Source organism: Dermacentor albipictus, unplaced genomic scaffold, assembly GCF_038994185.2.
Source record: "Dermacentor albipictus isolate Rhodes 1998 colony unplaced genomic scaffold, USDA_Dalb.pri_finalv2 scaffold_13, whole genome shotgun sequence".
Taxonomy (NCBI): domain Eukaryota; kingdom Metazoa; phylum Arthropoda; class Arachnida; order Ixodida; family Ixodidae; genus Dermacentor; species Dermacentor albipictus.
This window is the reverse complement of record NW_027225567.1, coordinates 4,500,417-4,526,910: the sequence shown is the minus strand read 5'-3', so window position 1 is coordinate 4,526,910 and position 26,494 is coordinate 4,500,417. Positions and strand designations below refer to the sequence as shown.

General features: G+C 44.8%; 1 protein-coding gene and 2 long non-coding RNA genes across 15 annotated transcripts in view; all 3 read right to left on the bottom strand.

Moving 5' to 3' along the window:
- LOC135912971 (uncharacterized) overlaps window positions 1–26,494 on the bottom strand; it is a 51,146-nt gene that overhangs the window by 12,720 nt on the left and 11,932 nt on the right. For 11 of the 13 annotated variants that reach the window (XR_011509446.1, XR_010567843.1, XR_011509445.1 and 8 more), the window contains 2 exons: window positions 7,249–7,401; window positions 5,672–5,817 (listed from right to left, as the gene is read on the bottom strand). Coding sequence is in view for 1 of the 13 variants with exons in the window: in XM_070528555.1 (XP_070384656.1) it covers window positions 5,767–5,820; window positions 7,249–7,401 (207 nt within the window). In the remaining 12 variants the exon portion in view is untranslated. Of the gene's footprint in view, window positions 1–5,671; window positions 5,821–7,248; window positions 7,402–26,494 lie in introns of those variants that run through there. The other 2 variants (XM_070528555.1, XR_010567844.1) reach the window with 2 other exon arrangements.
- LOC135912992 (uncharacterized) lies at window positions 12,947–13,387 on the bottom strand. Its single transcript, XR_010567866.2, has 3 exons — window positions 13,333–13,387; window positions 13,125–13,243; window positions 12,947–13,065 (listed from the first exon to the last, which is right to left on the bottom strand). It is a non-coding gene; the product is annotated as an uncharacterized lncRNA (long non-coding RNA).
- LOC135912970 (uncharacterized) lies at window positions 14,307–20,525 on the bottom strand. Its single transcript, XR_010567842.2, has 3 exons — window positions 20,149–20,525; window positions 18,942–19,034; window positions 14,307–14,487 (listed from the first exon to the last, which is right to left on the bottom strand). It is a non-coding gene; the product is annotated as an uncharacterized lncRNA (long non-coding RNA).

The window sequence follows — 26,494 nt, the reverse complement described above, 5'->3', positions numbered from 1 at the left end:
GGCATGACAAGAATGACATGACTACACAGGAATCACTGCAGCAAAATGAAGACGATTGAGCGACCACAGTGGCATGGCGACGACTGCACGACGATGTTTAGATGAAAACGACATGACGACGACGGAATGATAACGATGCAAGGACGATGGCATGACGATCATGCGATGACGACGCTGGAGTGATGACAACATAAGGTTGCTAGAATGCTGCCGATGGCATCACGACGACGGTGTAGCCAGGGAGAGAGGGTAAACCGGGCACGTCGTGCTCCCTTCCCCCCCCCCCCAATTCTGTGTACCAGGATACATAAGATGATATGCGACAGCGCTCGCCTGCGTTAGCATAACAGCACACCTTACCTGTCCTACTTCCTATAGTCTTCCATCTTAAGCAAAATTACACACTTCTGCCACACAACAACTATTGTAATCTGTCTTGTTCGCATTTCCTTTCTTTAACGCGGCGAACCCGGTACTTTGCAGTAACGAACGGCATGCGCGTTATCAGCATGACATAGCATTCCCGACAGAAAAGCAGCGAGCGCAGTGTTTTCAAGAAAGGAAACGCAAGCAAGGCAGATGACGATAATTGTTGTGTGGCAGAGATACACCCCAAAGGGTGTAACTTTGCCTAAGATTGTGAGGTGCCACAACAGGTAATATGCTGATTAGCCCCTATTTATAATGCGTCAGAAGTATAATAAGGAAGTATCACATAGATAGAATTGAACATGCTCTTAGGAACGGAGGAAGCCAAAAACCAGCGAAGAAGAAACTAGGAATGCACAGGAATCAGATTTATGCGTTAAGAGTTAAAGTCGGCAATATCATTACTAATATGGATGAAATAGTTCAAGTGGATGAGGAGTTCGATAGAGATTTATACAGTACCATTCGCACCCACGAAGCTAGTGGAAGAGAGAATAGTCTACAGGAATTTGACGTCCCGCAAGTAACGCCGGAAGAAGTAAAGAAAGCCTTGGGAACTATGCAAAGGGGGAAGGCCGCTGGGGAGGATCAGGTAACAGCAGATTTGTTGAAGGATGGTGGGCAGATTGTTCTTGAAAAACTGGCCACTCTGTTTACGCATTGCCCCATGACTTCGAGCGTACCGAAATCTTGGAAGAACGCCAAAATAATCTTAATCCATAATCCATAGGGGGCGCCAAAGTCTTGAAAAATTATAGACCGATCAGCTTCCTGTCCGTTGCTTACAAAGTATTTACTAAGGTAATCGCAAATAGAATCAAGAACACCTTAGACTTCTGTCAACCAAAGGACTAGGCAGGATTTCGTAAAGGCTGCTCAACAATAGACCATATTCACACTATCAATCAGGTGATAGAGAAATGTGCGGGGTATAACCAACCCTTATATATAGCTTTCATTGATTACGAGTAAGCGTTTGATTCAGTCGAACCCTCAGCAGTCATGCAGGCATCACGGAATCAGGGTGTGGACGAGCCGTATGTAAATATACTGAATAATATCTATAGTGGCTCCACAGCCACCGTAGTCCTCCATAAAGAAAGCAGCAAAATCCCAACGAAGAAGGGTGTCAGGCAGGTAGATACGATCTTTGCAATGCTATTCGCAGCGTGTTTACAGGAGGTATTCAGACACCCGGATTTGGAAGAATTGTTGATAAGAATTGATGGAGAATAGCTGAGTAACTTGCGATTCGTTGATGATTTTGCCTTGCTTCGTAACTCAGGGGACCAAATGCAATGCATGCTCACTGACCTGGAGAGGCAAAGCAGAAGGCTGGGTCTAAAAATAAGCTGCAGAAAACTAAACTAATGTTCAACAGTTTCGGACGATAAAAGCAGTTTACGATATGTAGCGAGGCACTGGAAGTGGTAAGGGAATACATCTACTTAGGGCAGGTAGTAACCGCGGATCCGGATGATGAGACTGAAATAATAAGAAGAATTAGAATGGGCTGAGGTGTGTTTGGCAGGCATTCACAGATCATGAGCAGCTGGTTGCCATTATCCCTCAATAGAAAAGTGTATAACAGCTGTTTCTTACCAGTACTTCCCTACGGGGCAGAAACCTGGAGGCTTACAAAAGGGGTGCACTTAAATTGAGGATGACGCAACAAACTATGGAAAGAAGAATGATGGGTGCAACGTTAAGGGATAAGAAAAGAGCAGCTTGGGTGAGGAAACAAACGCGAGTTAATGACACCTTAGTTAAAATCAAGAAAAAGAAATGGGCATGGGCAGGACACGTAATGAGGAGGTAAGACCACCGATGGTCATTAAGGATTACGGACTGAATTCTAACGTAAGGGAATCATAGCAGGGGACGACAGAAAGTTAGGTGGGTGGATGACATTAAGAAGTTTGCAGGGACAATATGGCCACAATTAGCACATGACCCGGGTAGTTGGAGAAGTATGGGAGAAGCCTTTGCCCTGCAGTGAGCGTAGCCAGGCTGATGATGATAATACGTCGGCGTAATAGGGCATCCTACCTGTCTTACTACTCTGCGGTGCCTTAACAGGTGATATGCTGATAATACACTAGCTATATAACGCCAGTGTGCCAAGGCCTCTTACAAGTCCTACGTACTACTCTGTAATGTCACAACAGGTGATCTGCTGATTAGCCACTAGCTACAATAGATCAGCGTAATACAACATCTTACCTGCGCTACTCTGCGGTACCGCGACATAGGATCAGCTGATAAGCCACAAGCTGTGTATATATATATATACATATATATATATATATATATATATATATATATATATATATATATATATATATATATATATATATATATATATATATATATATAATGGCAGGGTACCAAGGCATTTTACCTGTCCTGCGACATCTTACCTGCGCTACTCTGTGGTGCCAAGACAGAGGATGTGCTGAAAAGCCTCCAGCTATAAACCGCTAATGTACAAAGGCATGTTACCTGTCCTACTTGGTACTCTACAATGCCACAACATATGATCTGCTGATTATCCACTAGCTACAATGCGTCAACGTAATACAGCATCTTACCTGCACTATTCTGCGGTGCCACGACAGGCGAACTGCAGATAAGCCACTAGCTATACAACGCCAGTGTACCAACTAAGGCATTTTACTAGTCCTACTTACTAATAAGTAACGCCACAACAAGTGATCTGCTGATAAGCCCCTAACTATAATGCATCAGCATAATATGGGATCTTAGCTCCACTGTGGCATTTCACCTGCACTACACTGTGGTCTCATGACAGGAGATCTTTTGATAAGCCACATGTTATATAACGCCAGTGTACCAAGGCATCTTACCTGTCCTGCTTACTACTCTGTAATGCCACAACATATGATCCGCTGATGAGCCACTAGCTATACGCGTATATAACGTCAGCATAACGCCTGCATCTTACCCACCCGATGGTGTTCATTGTAAGCGCACAGTACCCGCCCAGCCGGAATCGCGGATGCTTGCTCGCACATTCGGCTACGTAGGGAAGTTTTAGAAGCCCGTCCTCGAGTGCTGACATCGTTGTGCTTGTTTATTGTCCTCTTAGAACAAGCGCGTGAACCACAACATGCACTGCGAATTCGTCCTAACACGCAAGCACATACTCCACGGAGATCGACTGACATAATTAAGCGAAGCTCACACCTACACCAACAACCACACGAACAAACGAGAATTATTAACAGAATTGCAAGCGGGACTACGAGAAACAATTAAGACGACCTCGTTCCCTAGGAACATGCACCCGACACACAACCTCGAGAGACGGAAGGCAAGGGCCAAGGCACTCCTTCAAGACATAGATCACCATAAGCAGCAGGTGGTGTTCGTGGACGCTACCTGGGTTAAAGATAAGGATGCGTGTACCTTCGTTGTAGACACTCAAGGTAACATACGAGATGCCATCCCCGTCTATACCAAGGACCCAGCAGTAGCAGAAGAAGTAGCAATCGCCTTAGCCATCCGGGCTAATTGGTGGAGTCATAGTTAGAGCGACTCTAGAATAGCCATACACAACTTTACTAACGGATATGTGACACGGATAGCAACAAGGTTACTAGAGAAGGTCATCAGTGAGAGGATCGAAATCCGCTGGTTTCCTGCACATCTGGGTGTTGTGGACGGAACTCGGAGAAACCTCAATGAGGTGGCAAATGAAGCAGCACGAGGACTTTCTAGCCGTGCTCTTCAAGACTGAGCAACTTACACTTCACCCGGGGAACGCAGGGATCGAATATTAATATTTAACGAAATAACGAAGCACTATTACTTAAGCAGAAGGGAATACCCATTGCCACACGGTAAGCTTTGCAGAGCCCAAGCAGTCACGATACGTTTGCTACAGATAAGGACATACCCAAGTCCAGATTTTATTAACAGAATCTATCCGGAGAGGGAAACTCAAACCAATTGTTTGTTTGTTTGTTTGTTGACAAAACAATGCTCAATAGCTGTTTGTCTTGGTGCCAAGGCAAAAGGCGGTACTAAAAGCCACCTGACTAGGCCTTTGACACCAGACAGCACGCGCAGCACATAACATGAGCGCAACATGCTTTAAGACACACTGCAAAATATCAAACACATACAAATAAAAAATGCACGTACTGTGTATCAAACACGATAAAGCAAGATAAGGAAGAATGTCAGAAGTAGACGTCAACACATTCATCATCAACAAGACACATAACTATTAACACCAATGGACTACAATTGGATTGAAGAGAACAAAGCGAATGTACAAGAAGATTACAACTACTGGAGGAAATGCATTTTAGTTAGTTCACTGAAGGCAAGCAAAGAGGGAGAACTCTCCATTGTATCTAAAAAGGATGGATAACAATTCAGAAGGTTCGGAATTTGCCATTTTAATAATTGCATACCGTATCTAGTTGTCGTTTTAATCTTTACAAAGTATTTATTTCTGAAATAATATGGTGTCTCCCTATTTGTATATGTATGAAAAAATAGCTCACGATTTGCTTTTAATTCGAGAAATATCAATTCCAACAAACGCTGTTTATATAACATTTTTATATGAAGTATCCGGTTCCCGGCAAAGTATGGGGATGTATGATCCCGACTAGATAGGTTTTGAATGAATCGTATACTTTTCTTCCGCATTATCTATAGTCGTTCCAAAGTTCCCGACTTATAACTTTGTAATAAGTGCAATGGCAACATTACTCTTGATCGCATGCTTTGGAAGTGCCCCGCGGTCTTCATAGACTGTGACAAGGAACAAGAATGGTGGCGGCAAATGCTGCACAGTGAATCACTCTCTGACCAATTGCGGGCAGTGCAGAAGGCCTGCGATGTGGCTTAAGGGCTCGGCCTGACAGTCCCAAGGTGGGAACGGCCCGCGTCAACCTAGGGTTGACCTTCAGGACCCCATAAAGTTCTTCATACCATACCATACACAACCAAGCTCGCTATATAGCACGTTCACACAGCACATTCAGTGACACATTTATTACCAGTTTTCTTTAATTACCGGAACCACACGCCACAAGATACATTTGCATGGCGATGCTGGGCAGAGCATGTAGTCGTCTGCCAGAGAACAACCACGAATATGGCGATCGGCGCCGAGGCACCGCAGTGCCGCGTTGCGGCGGAGCTTCAGTGCATAAAATCTATTGGGCTTCTGTAGGCAATATTTTGCACTAATCGAAAAGGGCAGTGACCGAAAAGTTTTTGAGATTTATTTTCTATACTCTTCCTCACAGACACACTTTGTCCAGAGGAATCCTCCACAGTGTCCTCGCAGAGGCTTACTGTTGTTGTTGTAGCACTCCACAATGCACAGGTCATCTTCGAAAGGGCAACCTTCTGGTCGGAGAGGTGGGGTCAATGGGGACGAAAAAAAAAAAAAAGATAAGTTGCTGTTTTGTTTTATTTCTTTACCCAGCAGCGCGCTTTCTTTTATGGCCCACAGTAGGCAAAACACACCCACAAAAGAAAAATGACAGCTGCAAGTATAGCCCAAGAAGGGAAGTATGTCTACCAATTAACACAAATAGCAGCTTTAGTTAATGAATGTACTTTGAGTGGACATTTGGAAGCGTGCATACGACTTTTAGTTTTAAGGAGCACTATACAAAGTATACGGTTATAAATACTGCTATTTGGATTTCCGCAAAGTTTGCTATGCAACAAAGCAGAAGAAAAAGTTTTTTGGAATGTTTGGGCTATGATGGTTGACTGTGATATGCTGTGCGATTCAAACGTGAACAGACGGGAAGTATTTATCGCTTGCGGTTCTTTGGTGTGGTTGCACAGCAATTAAATTAATAAGTAGTTTCACTATCAGGAAACGCTTCAACAAAGTGACGGTTGGAGGACATGAATACGAGATATAATGCTCGTATAATGGGAAAAGCAAGTCTAGAAGAAGGAAATTTACTGGCGCATATGTAGGCGTTCCTTATACAGTGTTCGCCGCTGCATTGTGAACCAGTCACTGGCTATATTAAATAACTTCAGGCGATTATTTTGAAAAAGTAACGTTAATTAAAAAAATAGCCGTAAGTAATTTGACCTTACGTGTCCAGAAACATTGTGTCCACGAAACCGCATAAACCACCTGTACAAGCACCATTTGTGTAGCTAGCATAACCTTACTGCTAAAATTATTGATGGTTTAAGTTGGAAGGCCCTGCATATTATTATAAATGCCCAGCAGAAATTCTGCCCAGTCTTGGCTCGCATAGATTGTCCAAGTTCTGTGGTATTATGCTGTGCCAGTATTGGACCTTTGTTATCTTTAGGGTATATTAATTTGTTAGTGTACGACATTAATTGAGCCGATTCGTACACATCTCAGTATTACATGTACTTAATTCTTCTGAAATATTGGTACTTTCGCAAGCAATTTCCTATCGGCTAGACATGATTATTTTGAACTCGAAGGGTGAGTACGTCTTTGTGACGTGAATTTCACGTTAACATGTAAGCGCATCCATGTGTGAGTGTATTTTGAGCGTAAGGCATCGTTCATGAACAGACATATTATGTGGAGAATTGTTTGTAGATATTGCAATCAAGTTTGTGAGAGGAGCATAGGTGTCACAAATGCTTGAGGTAAAAGTACGTAGGTGCTGGCCGCGCACGCTTCGAAATAACCTGAGAAATATGCTTTGATGGAGCTTCCTTTTAGAATTTTTAGTTTGTTTTTTTTACACCTGTTCTAGGCGCCCAAGTTCGACTAAGCTTAGCTCCAGTTGAAACGTAGCAACTGTTTAAGGAAAATAAACTCACGTGAAACGTTAGCCTTGATACCGAATTTCCGGAACAGGTCCCCGAGAGAAGTAGGTACTACTTTGGTGCCGGGAATGTTTTCAGTAATATTTTTTTTCAATTTGTTGAACACTTCTTCGATGTCGTCGATGATCGTTCCGCTGACCAATAGGCCTGCATGATTAATGTGTCAATGCAAGTGAGTTTTAGGCTCCATAGCACATAAAGCATCTGAGATAGTGACAAATAAGCTAAGTATCATGATTAGAAAGCCGCTCTTCAGAGAGCAGTCATTGAAAACTGTAACATTCGTACCTCTCGCGATGCTTCGAAGTCACTTACATCTGTGATGAAGCCAAGTAATGGATACTGTAGAATGCCAGAGCCGATAAGAGAACATGTGCATTTCTTTGAAATTCAAAATTGGTTCTGATTGCATCATTTAATGTCGATTTTTTTTCCTCGATTCTGTTGAAGAAACAGCAAGTGACCGCTGGCTGCGAACCAATAGAATTCCAGGCGACCATCGCGTGGTCATAAATGATGTTATGTGAGCATTCTCCATGGGCGAGTCAGACGAATTATTTTATTATGCAGACGAATCGTATCGTAAAAGAGTGCGCCCGTGATGAGTTGCCGCATGCCGTTGTGGCATGCTCGTTATAATCACAACACCACGAACACTAGAGTAGCTCGGCCGAGGAAGCAGCCACCGGTTCTGCAAGTGGAGCCTCTCCCCTGCATTTATTCGTTATCCACAACGGCAAACCCAAACGGAGACTCGTACGCAACGTTATCGCATAGCGAATAGCAAGTCGCGTTCTCATCGGGCTTCTCACCACCATAAACACTGTGACGTAAGGACGGCGATCTGTTGAATTTAGTCAGTGATTTCCCATGCACGAGCATCAAGCTTTACCATGCGGTATGGCAGGTCTTGCTAAACTGGTTGCGTTGAGTAAAACTAACTTGTGCATTCCGTTTACTAATCCCTAGGAATAGTTAATGAATGAATGATTTAAATTAAAAAATAAATTTGAAGCACCTATTAGAAGACAACAAGAAGCAAATGTTCGAAGTCCTTGCAAGCAAAGCATTAGATTGTGCTAGTCCAAAATATGAGTACAATGCAATTCTCCCGACTTCTTTTTGTTCTGTTGCCAATGCGTGAACGAATTCAAGTACCGCATATACTCATGTATCGGCCGCAGTTTCTTTATTGCGATAGCAATCATACGGGCACTCCAGGCGCATATCTGCTGTAGGCTTCGGCGTCGGTGCGAGGTTCCTTATAAATTCAATGGGCAATATAATCGTCGCCGCGCGTTGTATGTTGTATGAACGAATGAAAGCGTGCGAGGGTGAGCCGGTGATTGCTGTTCAGTCACTCAATCTCGCACACGCAACAGCGGAGAGTGCGGAGGAAGCGCGTGGCTTTCCATCACGCGTTCAGGTAGCGCAACGTATTCTCCTTGTGGTTGCAGGGGCGTCCACCGTCACTGGCGTTCTTTCAGCCACTCGCGTTCAGCCGATGTTGATAATTAAGGCAGTCTGCCGTCTAGATATTCAGTATAGGCGGCCCAAATTCTACTGCGGTCCCTGCTACTTCCACGGAAACATCTGTGATGTTATTTTCAAGGTACATCGCCGTAAGGCGCGAGAAAGCTATGGTCTGGCACGACTGACTTAGCCCTTGCGCTGCAGGTTCGAGACAGTCTGTCCGACACAGCGATCGCCAAATGGGGTGTTAGTGCCCGCTGTTTCACCTATTTCACCATGCCCGACGCCAGCGTGCGAGCGTAAAGAAACTCGACCCCACTGCACAATGCCGGCACGCTTAGGGACAAACGCATACAACATGCGCTAACAAACTTCTCCGTAGTGCCCAGGCAGAGTCATATATTCAAGGAGCAAAAGCCCCACATTCGAGAGTATTAGTTTAGGGGACACAAGGCGTTGGGGCCCCTAGCGCTTGGGTGCATTTGCGTTTGGGTATGCACGCAGAAACACGTTATATGTTAGCGGCCCCAAACCAACGCCTCGTTTATTAAACTATGACTGTCAGTTCCGGCACCATGCAATGGGACCGCCGCGGACACCTCGGCTCACGTGCCGCTCTCATCGCGGTGCTGCTAGCTGCCACTATGCATTTAGTTCTTTTTATTAACCTAGATAGGAGATTAGGCAGTAAAATAGCAAGAGCTTGGTGGCACAACCCACCACCCCGTTCCGAAGGGGACGCTCATAACATCCATCCATTCATCGATCCATCCACCTATGCCGCCGCTCAGAACGTTGCTGTAACATACGTGCCGCGCCCGACTTGCGCTGCTCACGTTGGTTGTCGAGTTGCATATTGCACTATCATTCATTTAGTTCGTCGAGTACGTTAACGAAACACAGCTCAGGTACTTATATCGGTAAATATTTAATGTGATACAAGCGATACGATTGCGTCACACCGCCGCCGCGTTAGTGACGAGCAGTTTCGTTTGTTCGTTCAGGTATTTCGCTGTCGACTAGCCACTATCCAAATACATCGATTGTCACTCATTCAGATAGGCAAAAACGTAAAGCGTAATAGCCAGAAACTGTACTTGCCCTCGATTTTGTGATTTACCTTGCTTTTTCAAATACTTTAGTTCCCACGACCCAAATTTTCGCATGGTTAGACAGCAGTGGTTTGATGAACTTGCGGCACACGAGTTCATTCAAGGAACATCTTCCTGTGGCCAGGCTCCTCGTTCTTGCACATCAAGACGGGGATGTCCACAAGCACATCAACAACATGTTCCACACTGGTTTCGAACGGTTTGGAAATGGACTTCCTTTGAAACAACATTATGTCGACAAACCGCTTGAGACCTATCAAGACGGACACCAACTCTTTGGTTGGATACTTCAGTCCATCACGGTCTTGGTACGCAAACAGCCCATCAACAGGGGCATTGCCCTTTGGTTTTCCACTAGTTGAATACAACTCTCGCAGCTCAGCCTTCCTGACAAGCCTCTGGCTAGATATCCACCATTCAGGGCAATACTAGCCACTTCGGGGTTGGGGAGCCATGGTGTAGTGCACAGGTCCCGCAATCAGTTCTTTGCTGCTGATGGGAAAAAAATGCTTGCTTGTACAGCTGCGTTTCTGAGTGTCTCCATTGGAAACTGCAGCATCAGTACGGAATTAAATTGAGCTGTTCACATTGCTTCGAACTGATGCAGACACAATACCAGTCTTTAACATCTTCTCAAGTCCGCAGAGTACAGTCTTCACGTGCATTGCACCATTGCAACCTGCTGTCCTTCGAAGGAACCGAACAGTGCCTCAATAGGATCACTTGAGAACTTTAGAGTCAAAACAAATATGAATTTCTTTTCCTTCAGAAGAAACTGAATGCATGCTACATTCGATGTTGTCGTCAGGACCAGTGCTCGATATGTCTCACTGGTAAAGAAATTGTCAGGGCGGCTGTCCTTTTTCAGCCTTTTGGTATAGTCAAAGAAATAGGTCTGTAGCCACTGCAACCTCATGTAGTCAAGATGAAATGCCGGCTGTCAGGGGCATTCCTGTGGATGTGCTGCTCTGTGTTGCTGACATCCATCAGCGCAAACCATTTGTGCATCAGCGACATAAATTCCGCAGTTGGGCCCACTGACCTAAACTCCAAGTCACAGGTGTGGCCAGCCTGGTCTTTCAGATACTGGAGTGCAGCAGTAACTGGCGGAGAGAAGATTTGCACTGCGTGTCTCACACTCATCTTCTCAATATTTGATCTATAGAGGTGTTTCCGTGTTAAATATCTTATTAGCTTCACAGTTGAGCGTCAGTGCATTGTGTACAGTTCTTTCAAAGGGACTGACGAAATTTGCTTCTTACCACCTATGTCCTTTGCAAGAAATTGTCCTCTGACATTCTTAATAATGTGGGATTGGTAAAACGCAAGAAAAAGGAGTCTTGAAGGATCCACTGGATGTGGATATTTTAGCCGTTCTCTTGCTTAATATGTCCATGGCAGTGACGTTTGTCTTGTGGTTATCAGGGATAAGACAAACTATTTCAAAACCGAGTTCCTCTGTCTTCTGGACAACGTGAAAAATGGTCTGTGCGAGCTCGGCTCCTGTGCAGGCCTTAGTAAAAAAGTACCCCTCAGTTATCTTAAGGCTTGTCGACAGGGCACAAAGCAAATACAAAGCAATAAATTTGCTAGCTAGTCGCTGTCACTTGGTATCAGATACTCCAGCTCAATGCTCCTATTGACGTCACCTACAAAAAATGGCTGTGGCTTAGCTAAGGTTGAGCCCAGGATGCGAAGCATACTAGCCTTTATTTTAGTTGTTGAACCACTGTTTAGCCTGGAGAACCGCTGTTGCTTGGCTATATTTGGTTCGGCTAGACGAAGAAACAACTCATGCGTTACTCTGCTTCGCCTTCAAGAGTGGAACGCGATAGCGTTCCCGTCGACCCGCCAAGGGGTGTAAGACAATGGGCTACGGCGCAGCGACTACGCGCCCCGCATTGGACGCGGTGAGCGTCGAGCAACGCAGCGTTCGGCGCGGCAACGAAATGTGCGCCTGAGCAAGCGACGCACGCCTGAGCCTTAGAAACAGCTCGTTTCTAAGGCAACACCGCATTCACTAGAGGCGCTTTTGTACCGCTTTGAAGCATCGTACTCGTGGCTCAGTGGTAGCGTCTCCGTCTCACACTCTGGAGACCCTGGTTCGATTCCCACCCAGCCCATCTTGCGAGAGTTGAGCGACGCCGCGAGCGACGCCGCGAGTTGGAGCCCCGTTTCTCCTCTGTCGTGACGTCATGGTGTCACGTGGTATGGCATGGGGTCAAAGGTCATTGAAGGCGACACCGCCGTGCCTGAGGAGCTGGGTTGAGCTCTCGTAATATGCTTCGCATAAAACATCGCTTTGATTATTATATACAAGTTTTTGCTTGATGTGAATTTCGTCTACTACCAAACTGCACACTTTCGACTGTGATGTCGTTAGGCTCTGAAGCTGTTTTGAGCCTGCAGCGAACAAGAGGGCTGAAGCCAATTTCCTCAGTTGCCGGTCCAATATACTTTTGCAAAGTGTTTCTACATGATAAACGGCGAAGATATTCAGTACGCACATACTCATAGGCTTTGCTCGAGAGATTCCTCAGGATCCCGCACTACCTCACGGTAGTTTCCGACCACGTTGGTCTCTTCCTACCGTAATTGATTACTTGGTCCACAATGAATACAGCCGTTGCCTTAGTTTGGAGCGAAGCGGCTACAACGCCCACAAAGGCACGCACATTGCACTCCTCCTTCAGTTTGCAAAGTTCTTTGCAACTGTCTGTTGCAACCTGACGATCTGTAACTGAAGGGCTTTTTCTTTGGCTGTTTTCGGCGATATACGAAACTGCTTGAACTTGCGGCCCTTTCCGTCTGAGTTGCAAATGTTCCCTTCGCAAACGCCGCTGTTCTGTAAGTTAACGCTTCGGTATGCACCGCCGTTGGTACAGCGCATACTGTGCCACTCAAAGTAAGAGATGTGTTCGAGCATGCTGGCCTGTTAGTTGGCGCGAAGGCTGGTCGCGCAACTATTGACGTCGCGATGCCAGGGCAGCCAGGTTCTCCATTCTCGTAGAAGGTAGTAGCAGTTATTGCTTTCCGTTTTTTTCTAGCTTTCTCCTGGCAGCAGCCGAGCTGCACAGCGCGCTTTCGACTACTTGCATCACTGCCTACCTTGGCAAGTGCAGGCTTCATATACGAGGGGTAGCACGTGAACACGCTGGGCACCACTCCCGTGTTCAGTTGTTGGATTTTGGTATTCTCCTGGAAGTCCGAGGCAACGAAGTGCTTACTGCAAACGACGAAGTAATTAGATGTTGTATTCGGCTCCCAGTTCCTTTGCGAGATCACCTTTAGCCTTCGTTGGCGCATCTCGAGGTCGGCAGGAATCTTGTGGAATAATACTCCGGCGTCCTTCTTTCTTGCACTTGATGTGCACATAGGCACACAGCAGTGCCTCATGCTGAACACTGTCCGTACACAAAACAGAAGCAAATCAAACTTCAAGGCATCTTCCTACGCACGTCGACAGCAGCGAACAAATGATTGCTTTGCTTACCTAGTGCGAACGAGTCCCGCAAGCCTGCGCACGGCCGAGATGGACGGGACATTAGTGTTAGTACAGGAACACTAACTAGTGTCAGCCGGCAGCGCCACGAGCGGCAAGCGCTGGCCTATGAAGAAGAGTGACAGGAAAGGGTGCGATTGAGCAGGATGGGCTGTTTTGACAGGCATAGTTAATAAAGGAGGCGTTGCCCCAAACGCAAGCCGCACTGAGGTCGCATGCGCTCGCAGTGCCATCAGTGTGTGATCATTGCTGCGTTATCATTCTTTTAATTATGAAATCAAACATATGAAGTAAAGTAGATTAAACTATTTTTATTAAAAGCAGGTTATATATAAAAACGATGTCTGTCCACACTAGGCAAAATATTTATAAGATTATCTACGCGCCTACCTTGCGACTGAAATCGAGCCGAAGCAATCCAAACTTACGCTTCGTAAACTGTAGTACACTGTAAAATAATTTACACCCCTAAGGGTTTTTTTCGGTGTCTATAACTAACCCCCTAGCACCCTTGAAAAGGCTGGGTTTTATAGGGAATTACACCCTTATGATGGTTATTCTATATTCCAATAACACCCTATCCCTTGAGGGTGTTTTGAACAACATATTACCCTTCGACCCATGGGGTGTAAGGGTGTGATCAGGAATACATTACCCCTTCACCTATCGGGTGTAATGAGCAATATAATAGCCCTTGTAGTACGGCATGTGGAAGCGGGTACATATGCACTTCATTGTTTGTTTCTAAGTCTACAGTTAGGCTAGCACACAGAAATGTTACGTATGGTGTGCATACAATAGGTAATGTGTTTACAAACGCACTGCATAGCAACTTTGAGAGAAAACACATTATCACTTGTGAGTGTTCTGCGTGAAATGGTCCCATTTATCACAGATACAGAGTGACTGCATGGAGGGTCATTTATTCTAGCCTCCTGTACAATATTTTGAGCTTGCATTATGCCTTGTGGTGACAAGTCTTGCGGCCGTTCTACATTGAAGAACAGTCTCATTCAAACCAAAGTTCCAGGGCACAGGCGAGGATGATGATGCCTTTTTGTAGCTCCATTCCAATGTCCTAAGGCGAGCCATCATAGATGAAGCCATTTCTTCATTGATCACTGTAGCCATCTGCTTCTTTTCTACCTGCAAAATGATTTGTTGCAATTTAATGTCAGGAAAAGTACACGAAACATGACTAGCAGCGCTTCCCTGCATCATTCACTTTAATATTTCAAGATCACATGAAGAGCAGGTTAAAGAAAACAAGCACAGATAGTGCTTACTTCCAGGAAATCGTTATTTCGAAAGAATAAGGCATTTAATCTGCCACATCATGAATGTAGGAGAGACAGGCTACACAACTATATGAGGGCAATTCAGAAATTATTGCCTCCAAGCCCACTACTTTGCCAATATTACAGCAAACATTTTGAACTTTTTATCATTGATGCACTTATGCTTAAGCTATCGAATGTCACTTGCCTCGCCTTCCTATCTCTTCTCGTTCCAGAGTAATTGAGCAATTCATGGCATCCAGTGGTGACGTCCAGTTGAAACAACAGGCTGTAATTGAATTTCTGACTGTGGAAGGTTGTGCGCATATCAACATTCATGGCCATTTGACTGCAGTTTACAGGAATGCCTGTGTTGACGTCAGCACTGTGCAGAGGTGGGCAAGGACTGTGAAAGACCAAAATCGTACCACATCAAATCTCCCGGATCAGCACCGAAATGGATGGCCCACAATGGCTTCTGATGAGGGTCATGAACATCAGCAGATGAGTTGACTCGGTGCAATCGCAGGATCAAGCAACACCAGATTGCAACACTCGCCATTTCCATTGGCTCAGTGAACCACACCATTAAAGACCTGCGTTACAAGAAGACTTGCGCTTGTTGGGTGTCACGGTAACTGACGACTGACATGAAAAAGCCGAAGCATAGCCAACAAGTTCAATTCTTGTAACCTAGGAGGTTTTTAATTATGTGGTTCACTGAACCAATGGAAATAGCGAGTGTTGCTGCAATCTGGTGTTGCTTGATCCTACGATTGACCCGATTCAACTCGTCTGCCTGATGTTGATGATCCTCATAAGAAGCCATTGTGGGCTGTCCAGTTCGGTGCTGATCCTGGACATTTGATGCGGCTGGATTTTGATGTTTCTCAGTACTTGCCCACCTACGCACAGTGCTGATTTCAACACAGGCATCCCCGTAAACTGCTTTCAGATGGCAATGAATGTTGAAGGGCGCAGAACCATCCGCAGTGAGAAATTCAATTACAGCCCACTGTTTCAACCGGACATCACCACTGGATGCCATGCATTGCTCGATTACTTTGGAACGCGAAGAGATAGGAAGATGGGGCAAGTGACATTCTATAGCTTAAACATCAGTGCATTAATGATAAAGAGCCAAAATGTTTTCAGTACTACTGGTAAAGTAGTGGGTTGTGCATCAGTGCACAACCCACTTTTGTGCCTCAGTGCATAAAAGTACATTTTGTTAAAAAAGTAAGTGGAACAACAGTGCATTTTTCCGGCAAGTTTGATGGTGCATATCTCCAAACGACGCCATTCTGGAAATCAATTCCAAGTAGATACACCTTGTAATCTCACTGGCTATGATTCGTAAATTACAATATGTGCCCCAGATATGTGGTGGCGCTGGCAAACACTCCCAGCGTTCTACTAGGAAGCATAAATACCCAAGAAAGTGATGGGGAAACGGCGCCCGCAGTAGCTCAATTGGTAAAGCATCTAACGCGTAATGCAAAGACGTGGGTTCGTTCCCCACCTGCAGCAAGCTGTTTTTTCATCCACTTTCATTTCCATAATTTATCATTTCTTCATTTCATTTGTTAATCACAAGTAATTTACTCTAACTTGTCCTTGGTGTCAGTGTTTGCTGGCTTCTTAGGATATGATTAATAAACATCGGGTTTCTTGGTTAAGCCCCTTTCTTTTCGGTTATATTAGCTATAATGTAATTCATTCGAAAGATAATAATTTTTTTAATTAGTTTAATATGTTTCGATTTCTTGTGCTAGATATATCTGCGTGTTTGAATATTCCTGCTCAAGGACTAGAATTATGCTATATGCAACAGGACTATATTTAAAAATTCCACAAGACTGAAAATCATCACCCTGCATAAAAACAGTGTGAATTTAAAAACAAGCTTCAGTGAACCTTATTGAATCAGCAAATGGCCAGTGTAACTAGTCTGATCATCCTGGAATCTTTTGTAGCTTATAAGCATAGTGCATTTCAATTCCACATTTAGGAGTGCAAATTTTTCTTGAAGTCAGCGTTTTTTTTTTTAACAGCTAGCATCCCTGCCAGTTTGCTCAAACATAATGTTGCATGACTTCAACAGTACTGCACAATCACTTTTTTCTGCTCACAGTGTCTAGTGATGTCTTTAGCAGCTGAGATAATTAATGTTCATGCAGATAAACATCAGAAAACATTGCAATAACTGCCAAGAAAATTCAATCATGCGTTTTGGTTACAAAAGAGCATGTGCTCTACCTTCTGCCAGGTTTGTTTTCCGTGTCAGGCTAGAACGGAACTTGCACAAGAGGCACCTTTTGCATCCATGAAGATATTTTATGAGGTTATGGTGGTGTCGAAACATGAAATCAACTATAACACTTTAAACTATTTTATGAAACAGGTATTTGTACAAAGATAGAAAAGGCACCAATTTTGAATTTATCACATTTGGTTTAGAGTACCATAGTATAAATGGCTCAACTAGTACAGGTACGAAAACGGGCTAGTTGGTATTGGTCGATGACGTTAGACAATGTGAACTCGACAAAGGATGGAGAAAGAGGCGATAGCATTTGTTCCATTTCTCGCCACTTTTGACGTCCCTTGTACAAGTCTGCGCTGTCTGTCGAACATCATGGATCAACTAGTACAGCCTGAAAAAAATATGTCATGAAAGAAAACTTGACTTTCAACCTCGACAATTCTGCCTGTTAGGTATTATAGTTTCTTTAGAACTTAGTTCTTTATACAAAGTCAGACCCATCAAGTAAAGCTTACTGAGAAAGAAATGAAGAACAACATCAACACCTCTCAAGGCACATGCATCAAAGGAGTCAGAGCATCATACACATTACCTTTAGGTGCAAGAGTATACTCTTTCTTAGGCAAACTGCATTTCTAGTTTCTTAAAGCCTATATATTTATTTGCCACAGCTATGGGAAAATCACAAGGTGGAAAAGATGTGTTGGTGCAATTTCAACTATTATGTACAACAGCAAAAGGTAAAGCACAGGAAGCCTCACTGCTCCTCTGTCTAAATGACATTTAGTTTCATTTGTCATGTCCACTCCTATCCTGATGGCAGCAGAAACAGCAAGACAGCAGCGTGGTTCAGAAAGTAGACGAAGGAGCTGATATCCTAGCTGACATAAAGAGTAAAAAAATGGAGCTGGTCAGGCCATGTAGTGCAGACGTGAGACATCATTAACTAGCGCGAAAAAGACAACGGACGACAGCTAGAAGCACACAGGACAGAACTCTAGGCTTCAACTGAAATTTTGGCTACACAGAAACATAGGATTCAGGGGATGCGACCTCAACGCATGGAAGCAACATTTATCTTTCCTTTTCCCTGCCTGACACAGGAGGTATTGGAGCCAATCGATGGGCAGGTTCATTTCGAGATACGAACACTCTTTTTTTGGCGAGAGCAAGGGAAGGGGTGCTTACACACTTATCACCCGCTTTTCGATGCAAAGTGCTTCGAATATTTTCATGCCGACCTGCATCTAGAGCCGCGTGGGCAGATGAGTGCTTTGAAACTGCTCAGTGCATGAGCACTTACAGCAATGATTGGCCAGATGGCCACCAGCTATGACAGCTGCCCTATCTTTGTTCCCCCAAGCGGTCGTTTAAACACCGACCTGTTTGGCTTGAGGACACATAGGGCAGCTTTGAGTGCCTTGGTGGCTGGTGGCCACATGGCCAATCATCGCCATACGTGCTCATGCACCGAGCAGTTTCAAAGCAATCATGTGCTCAGGCAGCTCCAGAAGCAGGTACATAGGGAAATATACGAACCACTTTGCATCAAAAAAGCGGGGAATAGGTGTGTAAGCACCCGTCTCTGGCTCTTACCAAGAATGTTCGTAAGTGAAATTAACCTGTTCATAAATTTGTTCCGATAGCTCCTGTGTTGTTTCTGTCCGTCGACATTCTGTGCATTCCATGTTTCTGTGTAGCAAAAATTTCAGTTGAAGTTAGACTTCTTTCTTATGTGCTTCTTGATGTTGTCTTTTTCACGCTAGTTATTGATGTCTCAAGTCTTCAATGAGCACCAACTAGCCCAAGTGCCTTCTTCAACCATGTAATGCATAGGGCAGATAACCGGTGGCACATTCGAGTTACAGAATGGATGCCAAGAGAAGAGAAGGGTAGTCAAGGACGGTAGAGAAGTAGACTACGATGAAGTAAAAAAATTTTGCATGCTTCACTTCGAATCAGCTAGCGCAAGACAGGGGTAATTGGAGCTCACTGGGGGAGGTCTTCATCCTCCGGTGAAAAAAATATGTAGGCCAATTGTGATGAAAAAAGTATACCTGTCGGGTCAGACGTCTTCACAGTCTTTTCAGCAACGTGTAGGCCCAAGACAGCCAGTCGGTTCCCATGCAATTGCTTCATGCTGACTGCAACTGCATGGGCACAAGAAAACAACCCATCATTAATACCATTCGAGATTGAGACTCAATAAAAGAACCTCTCAAAACTGCAAATACAATTACGCATTTACCAGCTTAATAAATACATATATAAAGGCCAAGAATAGTTACAATAACCATACGCTTTATAACTAGACATTAAAATAAGGTAGTGAAGCGTACAATAACCGTAGGACGCTAAGTGGAATTCATTTCAGAAATACTGTTGACAACTGACAGGACGCCTTAGGCAGGGTTCAGTCACACAACAAGAAAACAAATAGTAGTAATAATAAGCACGCCTGCGTGAAACCAAGAAACGAGTACAAGGACGAGAAAAAAATTGATTAGGCTCGGTGTGCTTATTTATACAAAAAGATGAATTTATAAACAAACAGCGCAACCACGCATTCATCCGCAACAGCACGACAGCTTCTATAACAAACGAGCACAACTTAAAGCGATTGATAAGTACATAGCCGGGACGGTCGTGGTTCTTTTGTTTTGCATTAGTTCTAGTCATGAAACCACAAGCATTGCAAGCTGCCTGCGCCATTACCTACCACGGGACCTCCAACAAAAAAAAATAATAATAATAACAATTGAGTGAAAGTACACAAGCGACATTTAATACGGTTGTCACACTGCACACTTTTGGCCGCGATCGATCCTGACTGGAATCGAATTTCTGGACGCGTTTGGCCTCGTTGCACAATCGGCGGACGGGAGCCAATCGCGGTCGAAAATTTCGATCCAGAACGCGCTCAATCGTGCTCGAAAGTGGCCGTGTGGCACCGGTATAAGTCTGCGCCCATCTTTGGTAACAGAAAGAACCAATTAGTCAAACCAAAGTATTATTTCCCTGCCTGCGCCGAATACTGACGCGTAGCAGTACTTAATTCTCTACAACTCTAGTTGAGGTCACGTGAACAATGAAACATTCATTTTTTTTTTCTTTTTCACATTTGCCCATAGGCTACGCCTGGAGTACATATACTACACTCGCATCCAACACACCTTGCGCTGTCCTTTAAATAAATTACGAGAAAATTACTACCACAATGACGCACCATAAAAAACGCGACGCTGAACGTGGCTACGTACGTACCTTTTATATGAGCAGTTCATGCGCCTTGCAAAAGGCCCTCGGTTTGAAGGCGGAGCGCGGTCACGATCTGTACTCTGGGCACGCCGTTTCGTTTACGTAGTGGATGGACCATGTTGACGATGCATTCCGCCGAAAAACAAAACGTCCACTTCATCACTGTTCAGGCCGAATGGAAGATGTTTTCTCCTTCGCCACGAATGACGGCCGTCGTAGGCGTAGTAAATACACTGTCACAAAGAAACACCGATGTCGTAGGCCGCTGGTGCCCTTCTTTTTCACGCATAATCGCGTCGCCTTCACTCCGGACGCTCACTTCGCGTCGATGAGCACAAAAGTACACGATAACAACGAGCTGGTACAACCTAAACGCAGCACAAAACAATCTAATTACTCACAACTTCAAGAATATCACGGAGAACACACACATGTGCACCCGGCGGCCCGCCGCGAGACGCAGGAAATGACGTAGCGGCGATAGCGGCGACACCCGTCGGGGGAAGTTATTTCAATTTCGGTTTCGTTTTCAAGGCATAAAAACAAATATTCTTTTAAACTATGTGTGTGTATTACTTTCAAAGCTATTTATTTTACGCTACCTCTAAGCCATTTTCTGTGTTTACGGGTAGTTTCACTGGAAATTTATTTCCAGAAACATGGGCTGATATCAAATCAAATGGGGCAAAGGTGGGCTGGTAACTGCGTGTAAGTGAATTTATTTGTCGATGCTTTCTTTTTTGTTTGTTTGCTTGGACGTTCATTTGTAAAGAGACGTGGCCCTTCCTGATTGTATAAGATACAGAGGTACTTGCGAGTCTGTCTTTTCTTTTATGCACAGAGAAAGAGAGAGAGAAAAAAAGCTTTAATTGGCATTTTCAAGAAGTTCACAATGCTCATATTTCTGAACTGGAGTGCTCACTCAAATTTTAAATAGCTTGGATGAACGGCAGATATAAAAGTACTTGCATAATAGCTTTCTAAACGTATAGGCGACACCACGAAATTTCACATGTGCAGAATTACACGAAAACCTTAAGTTTCCAAGTACGAAACGTCTTTCTTTGCCTGCTGTCGTGAAAGTGCAACCGAAGCGAATCCAGATCTCGGGGTTTTTTTTTCTTTGTTTTTATGAGCGGGTGAGCGAGTGCGGCCTATGACCGCGCAAAAGAAAGAACAAATATAACAACGACTCCCCTCTGGTGGACAGCACCGTGAGTTGTCGTCATAATCTGATGTCGGTCTTTGTCTTACTGCAGTTGCTTATAAAAGCAGTTTGACGGGTAATGAGGAAGATGTATTCAAAATCGAGGTATTTTGTGCATGCGGTAGACAAGTCATTTTCAACCCAACTACGCTCGCCCTCAAACTACCACGAGCAGAGCAATTTAGTATTGTTCCCATTCAATAGCTGTGCCTATACCATCGCCGAACCCCTTTGCTCGCGAGGGTGCAGCTGTGGTAAAGGCTATTGAATGACAACAACAATTTCCTGGCAAAGTGTGGGAACTGTGATGACATTTCGTCTGGGTGTTGGCTTTAAGCATTCTCTTGTCTCCCCTTAGTACCATACTGTCTCTCCTCTGCGCTGTTGCATGTGAGTACAAAAAAGTAAGTGCTGCACCTTCTGCACTACTTTTGCGGTGGGTGGGGGTGGGCAGAAGGGGGCTAACGCGTAATTAGTCTTCCAGAGGGCATTGTGTCGATGGCCAGGGTGTTTCAGTGGGCATTGTGACGGCCAAAGAGGTCCAAAGACTATTGTAGCGATGCCCACGAAGTTCTCGCTAAAAGGACTCGCACACGCCTTCCCCGCGTCCCTCTCATGTTCATTATGCACGCTCTCAAACCACCCACCGACGCGGCTGGCAAGCCAGTGACAGCAGCAGCAGCAGAAATGGAAAAAAGTGAGGGAGGAGGCATAGAAAGCTTCGCTTTAAAATCTGGCAGAGCGCCCCTGTGCACGCTGTAACCTGCAATCCAGAGCTCTGGTGTTTTGACAAAATTCAATTTCATTCTGCAAAGTATTTCTTTCCCGTATTCAGCATGTGCACCTGTCCTACCCGTCTCGCGAGGGGAGACGGGCGAGTCTCGCGCAGGTCTACATATGCCAAGACATCGCGAACGTACTTGGCAGGTGAGCAGTAGCGCGCACACTTGAAAAATGCCTCACCACTGTTCCGTGAACAAAGATGGGTCTGCAAATGCTCCGCCAATTTCTGGAATCTCGTTATATCTACAATGATTGGCTTGATATCCTATTCATGCATGCAATAATACTGTCTCCAATTTGGGAGGGGAAATATTTCAGTAAATACCGTTGTTAGTCGGTGTTGTAAATACTTTATGCATCGCAAGTTGTACGTTGGTTCTCTATACTTTCTTAGATTATTCTCCCTTTCTTTTTGAGCACTCCGTTCAGGCAGCTGTTTGTAAGCCAGTAGAACGTTCCTTTACTATACAACTACAAACTTAATAGTTTCTTTTTGTACAGCCAGCTTCGTAAATTGACGCAGACGCGACGCCATGAGCGTTTTGCACGGCTCTTTCTGCAGATGCTGCTTGAGCAAAGCATTGTGGTGGGTGAGAAGGCTCAAGTTTGCCAACGAACCTACCTTGTTTATAAACTTGAGAGAAGCAGAACGAATTGGGGTTATTGATTCGGCGAAAGAAGGTTAGGTGGGGTCAAAGCTTCTCGAATCGGCGTATCTTTTGTCCGCGTATGGTTCGTCGCACCCTGTTCTGCCTGTTTTGTCGTGCTTGAAAGAAACCTAGACGACCGCACTGCTTTAGAGCAATTGTGGCGCGTCCAGCTGCATGCTGTCACGTGGCCTATTCATTTTGCTAGATTCCTGGCGTCCCAAAAGCAAGAGCTGCACTAGTTCTGCGTTGCTGAAAACATTTTGAACATTTTTCTTTTGGTTAAGTATTCAATACTAGAAAAAGTAGGTGCGCGCTTTTGGATTCCGCGGAATTTGTGCGTGACGACATTTAGGAACTGTGTGCCACCTAGAACACTGTGACATAATAAAGTAGTGCTTCAGCAACAGGTTTTTCCCAGGACATATTTAAAATGGCTTATCAAAACAGGCAGTGAAACGGAGGGGGTCTCTTCAAGAGTTTTGTCGGCTTTGAAAGCCCGACATATCTCGGGGGGGAAGGGCTTGGGGTAAGGCAGGGCCCATTTCTGGATCCGCCACTGGTTTTTAGTGCCGTGGGACACGCCGTCTCTTCGTGCAACTGTATGTTTGTGAATGTGATAAAAACAAACAAAAACACCCTTGCACCCACCTCCAATATTCTTAGTCAGTGCACCCTTTCGGTGGGTAAAAGGGTGTTGTGCCATCTAGAACTGCCCTATGCTTCGCAAAAAGTCATGATGATGGGATGTTTCTTGAATGAAAACACCCTTCAAGGGTGTTATGATTCGCAATTCTCACCATCAAGGGTGTAAATTATTTTACTGTGTAGGCGTCTCGTGCAGCATAATTTGTTGTGGTCTGTGTTTTGTTTATTTAGAGCCGTCTGCAAATTTTGACATGCCACCGTTGCGGCGACAGCGTGCCCTTGTGCTCTGCGCGGCCAGCTTCTTTACCACGTCGGCCGTGAAATGCACACGTGTACACGTCCTCTCTGGCGCAGCCATGTTCTCCGTCTGTGTGGCGGGATGGGCGGCTTGTCTCGGCTGGTCTCGCTTCTCGTAAGTTCTCGTACACCACGAGAGCCACGTGGGTAACGTGACCTCTCAGGGGCAGTGATATTTTCAGCTCGTTTTTTCGCGGCCTAATTCGCGTCGATGCGAACGGCTACACCAAGGTCATTTTGATCGCTGTTGCTGCCACGTTTCCTCACTGCGGCCTTTTGACAGCGAGTTTCCGCAATGATCGAGTTAGATGTCTTCATGTTGGTTTGTGCGCATGTGACACCATGCTTAATAAATTAGTTATCATGCCAATGTTTACAAGTTTATACGGCCGATAAAACTGCTATTTTTACTTCGTATGGCTGTCCACTAATTTGCTATTGCAATTGATGCTTCGGATTTCGGGTGAGACTGCGACTTTTTTTCCCGATATTTGGGGTGAAAATCGAGACTGCGGCCATTACACGGAGAAAAAGACACAGCTCTTTTTTTTCGCAAATGTTTTCGCTCATACTTTATTTTATTGAACTACAGTACTCGCTTGGACTGGTTCTAGCTATTTTTCTCTATTCCCGTAGCGCGTCACCTGCTGGATGGAATGAATGGTTACGCTCCACAGATCATTGTCATCATGTTAAAAAAGTTACGCAAAGAAACAATGCATCGTTCCATCAGCGTTCACGAAGGTGGAAATAAAACAGGGAAGCTCCATTGAGTTTTTCAAAATATCTACGGAAATGGGTTAACGCAATTACTTCCTCCGCGAAATTTTTGCAATTTGGGTATTTTCTATTCTTTCTTGAAAGAAAAGGGACGGGGGAGCAAAGAACTGTTCGAATAAATGGGCTTGTGAAGCAGCTGTTGTACTTAGTTTGGCTATCTCTTCGACGGACATTGAGTTTTCGAAGATTGAGCATGGATTGAGTTTAGAAAAAGCGAGGGGCAAGGCATGATCTGAATTTTGTAGACAGTAATGTACCCGAGAAATGCGTACACATGGTTGGAACACCATCAAAAAATTTTTGAGGGAAACAGTAGGAAATCGCCAAACACTGAGATGGCAGATTTTCATTCACTTACTTAACGACCAAACTTCTTAACGCGGAAACAAAGAGTGAGACAAAGGGGAAACGACATATGCAAGTGCTAAACTTCCAAACAAAGCTTCATTTCTGTCGTGTTTGAAGAAGTTTGAACACGGAATACCAATTTGCCCTATCTCTGACATTACTTAATGACGCAGCGTGTGCAATGCAGGGCATTGGCCAGTAATGTAAGCATAGATGAAATACAATAACTGACGCACTAAAAGAATGTAGTGATTCGAAAACAGAAGGAGAAAGCAATCTCACCAAGTGTTTAAGACGACAAAGGATGTGCCACACTGTGCAGTGTTGAAAATATAACTCAGCAGCGCCCCACAGCATTGTAGAGATACTGTCCAAGGCTTCCTTGTTGCGCGGCGCATAAAATGTTGGCGACAAGCACTTGCTGCTCATACATGCGGTAACGAAACAAATATTTGTGTACACAGCGATGTCGGAATAAGCTTCTGTGAACATGAGCTATCGAGGCTGTTTTCATGAATTCGTGTTCGAGACTTTTCTTTTGGAGTGCTAAGGTGCAAGCGCACAGAAAAAAATACTCGTTTTCCCCCCCGTAATGTCAGAAAAATTAACGGAGAGGTTGCCCACTACATAACCTATATTACTATACAACCTGAGAAACAGTTTAACTCGAGACTGTGCCAACAAAGATCCAGTGTTCACTACAAAGGCTGTAAATACAACAGAGGTCATTGGCTCGGCAGTGCACCAGCTTGTATAGCATGGCGTCAGAGTGTCGCCAACAGTAGGTCGTCCGGACCTAACGTGTTGTTCGCGCGGTACCGCTCGAAGGACGATCTATAAGACTGTAACGTACCCCATGTGTATGACACGGCCTAGGCGAAATAGAGACTAGGGACAGCGCGCCAAGTTTGGTGAGAAACCAATCCAGGCTCAACTAACACTTGCTGTACTGGAGTGCTCGTGTTGTCGCGCTCGCGTGTTGCTGACGGCGAAGCGCGGGTTGGCTTTAAACGCTTCTCTAGACTCTTAAAAGAATTGCATCCTTTGGGGTGTATATTTGTTCCACAGCGATAATCATCAACTGTCTTGGGGCGCTATAACGTAAAACTATTCCAAACTTTTCTATTCCAATTCTGCTATCAGCCCTCCACGCTTGGTCAAACACTTTTTTCGACCACGCCCACTTCACCTGTCTGTCACGCGACGTCACGAAAACCGCGATACCTCCCCATCTGATATAATGTGTACACATTGATTATGCGTGATTTGACAGAAAAAAGAAAAACAGTTATTTCTTATTTGACCCCTTTTCGCCATTAGCCCTCGGCAATTGGTAAAAAGTTTTCGGGCTGCACCCACTTCACCTGCCTGTCACGCGACGTCACAAAACCGCAAGAACTCACCGCGTCAAAGGGACGTGTACGCGATCAAGATGCATTAATATGCCGAACAAAAGTGAATCTTCTTCGGAATAGCCGCAGGCTGCCCCGTTCCGAAAGGAATAGAAGATGGCTGCGACCGATTGCTCAGACGCTGGCTACTCGCCCCTGCCGGAGAGCATGGGTGTATTTGCGTATAGTAAAACTTCTTGCGTGGCCGTGTAACGTTTTCGAGCAATTTCGGCACGTTTACCCCCTGATTC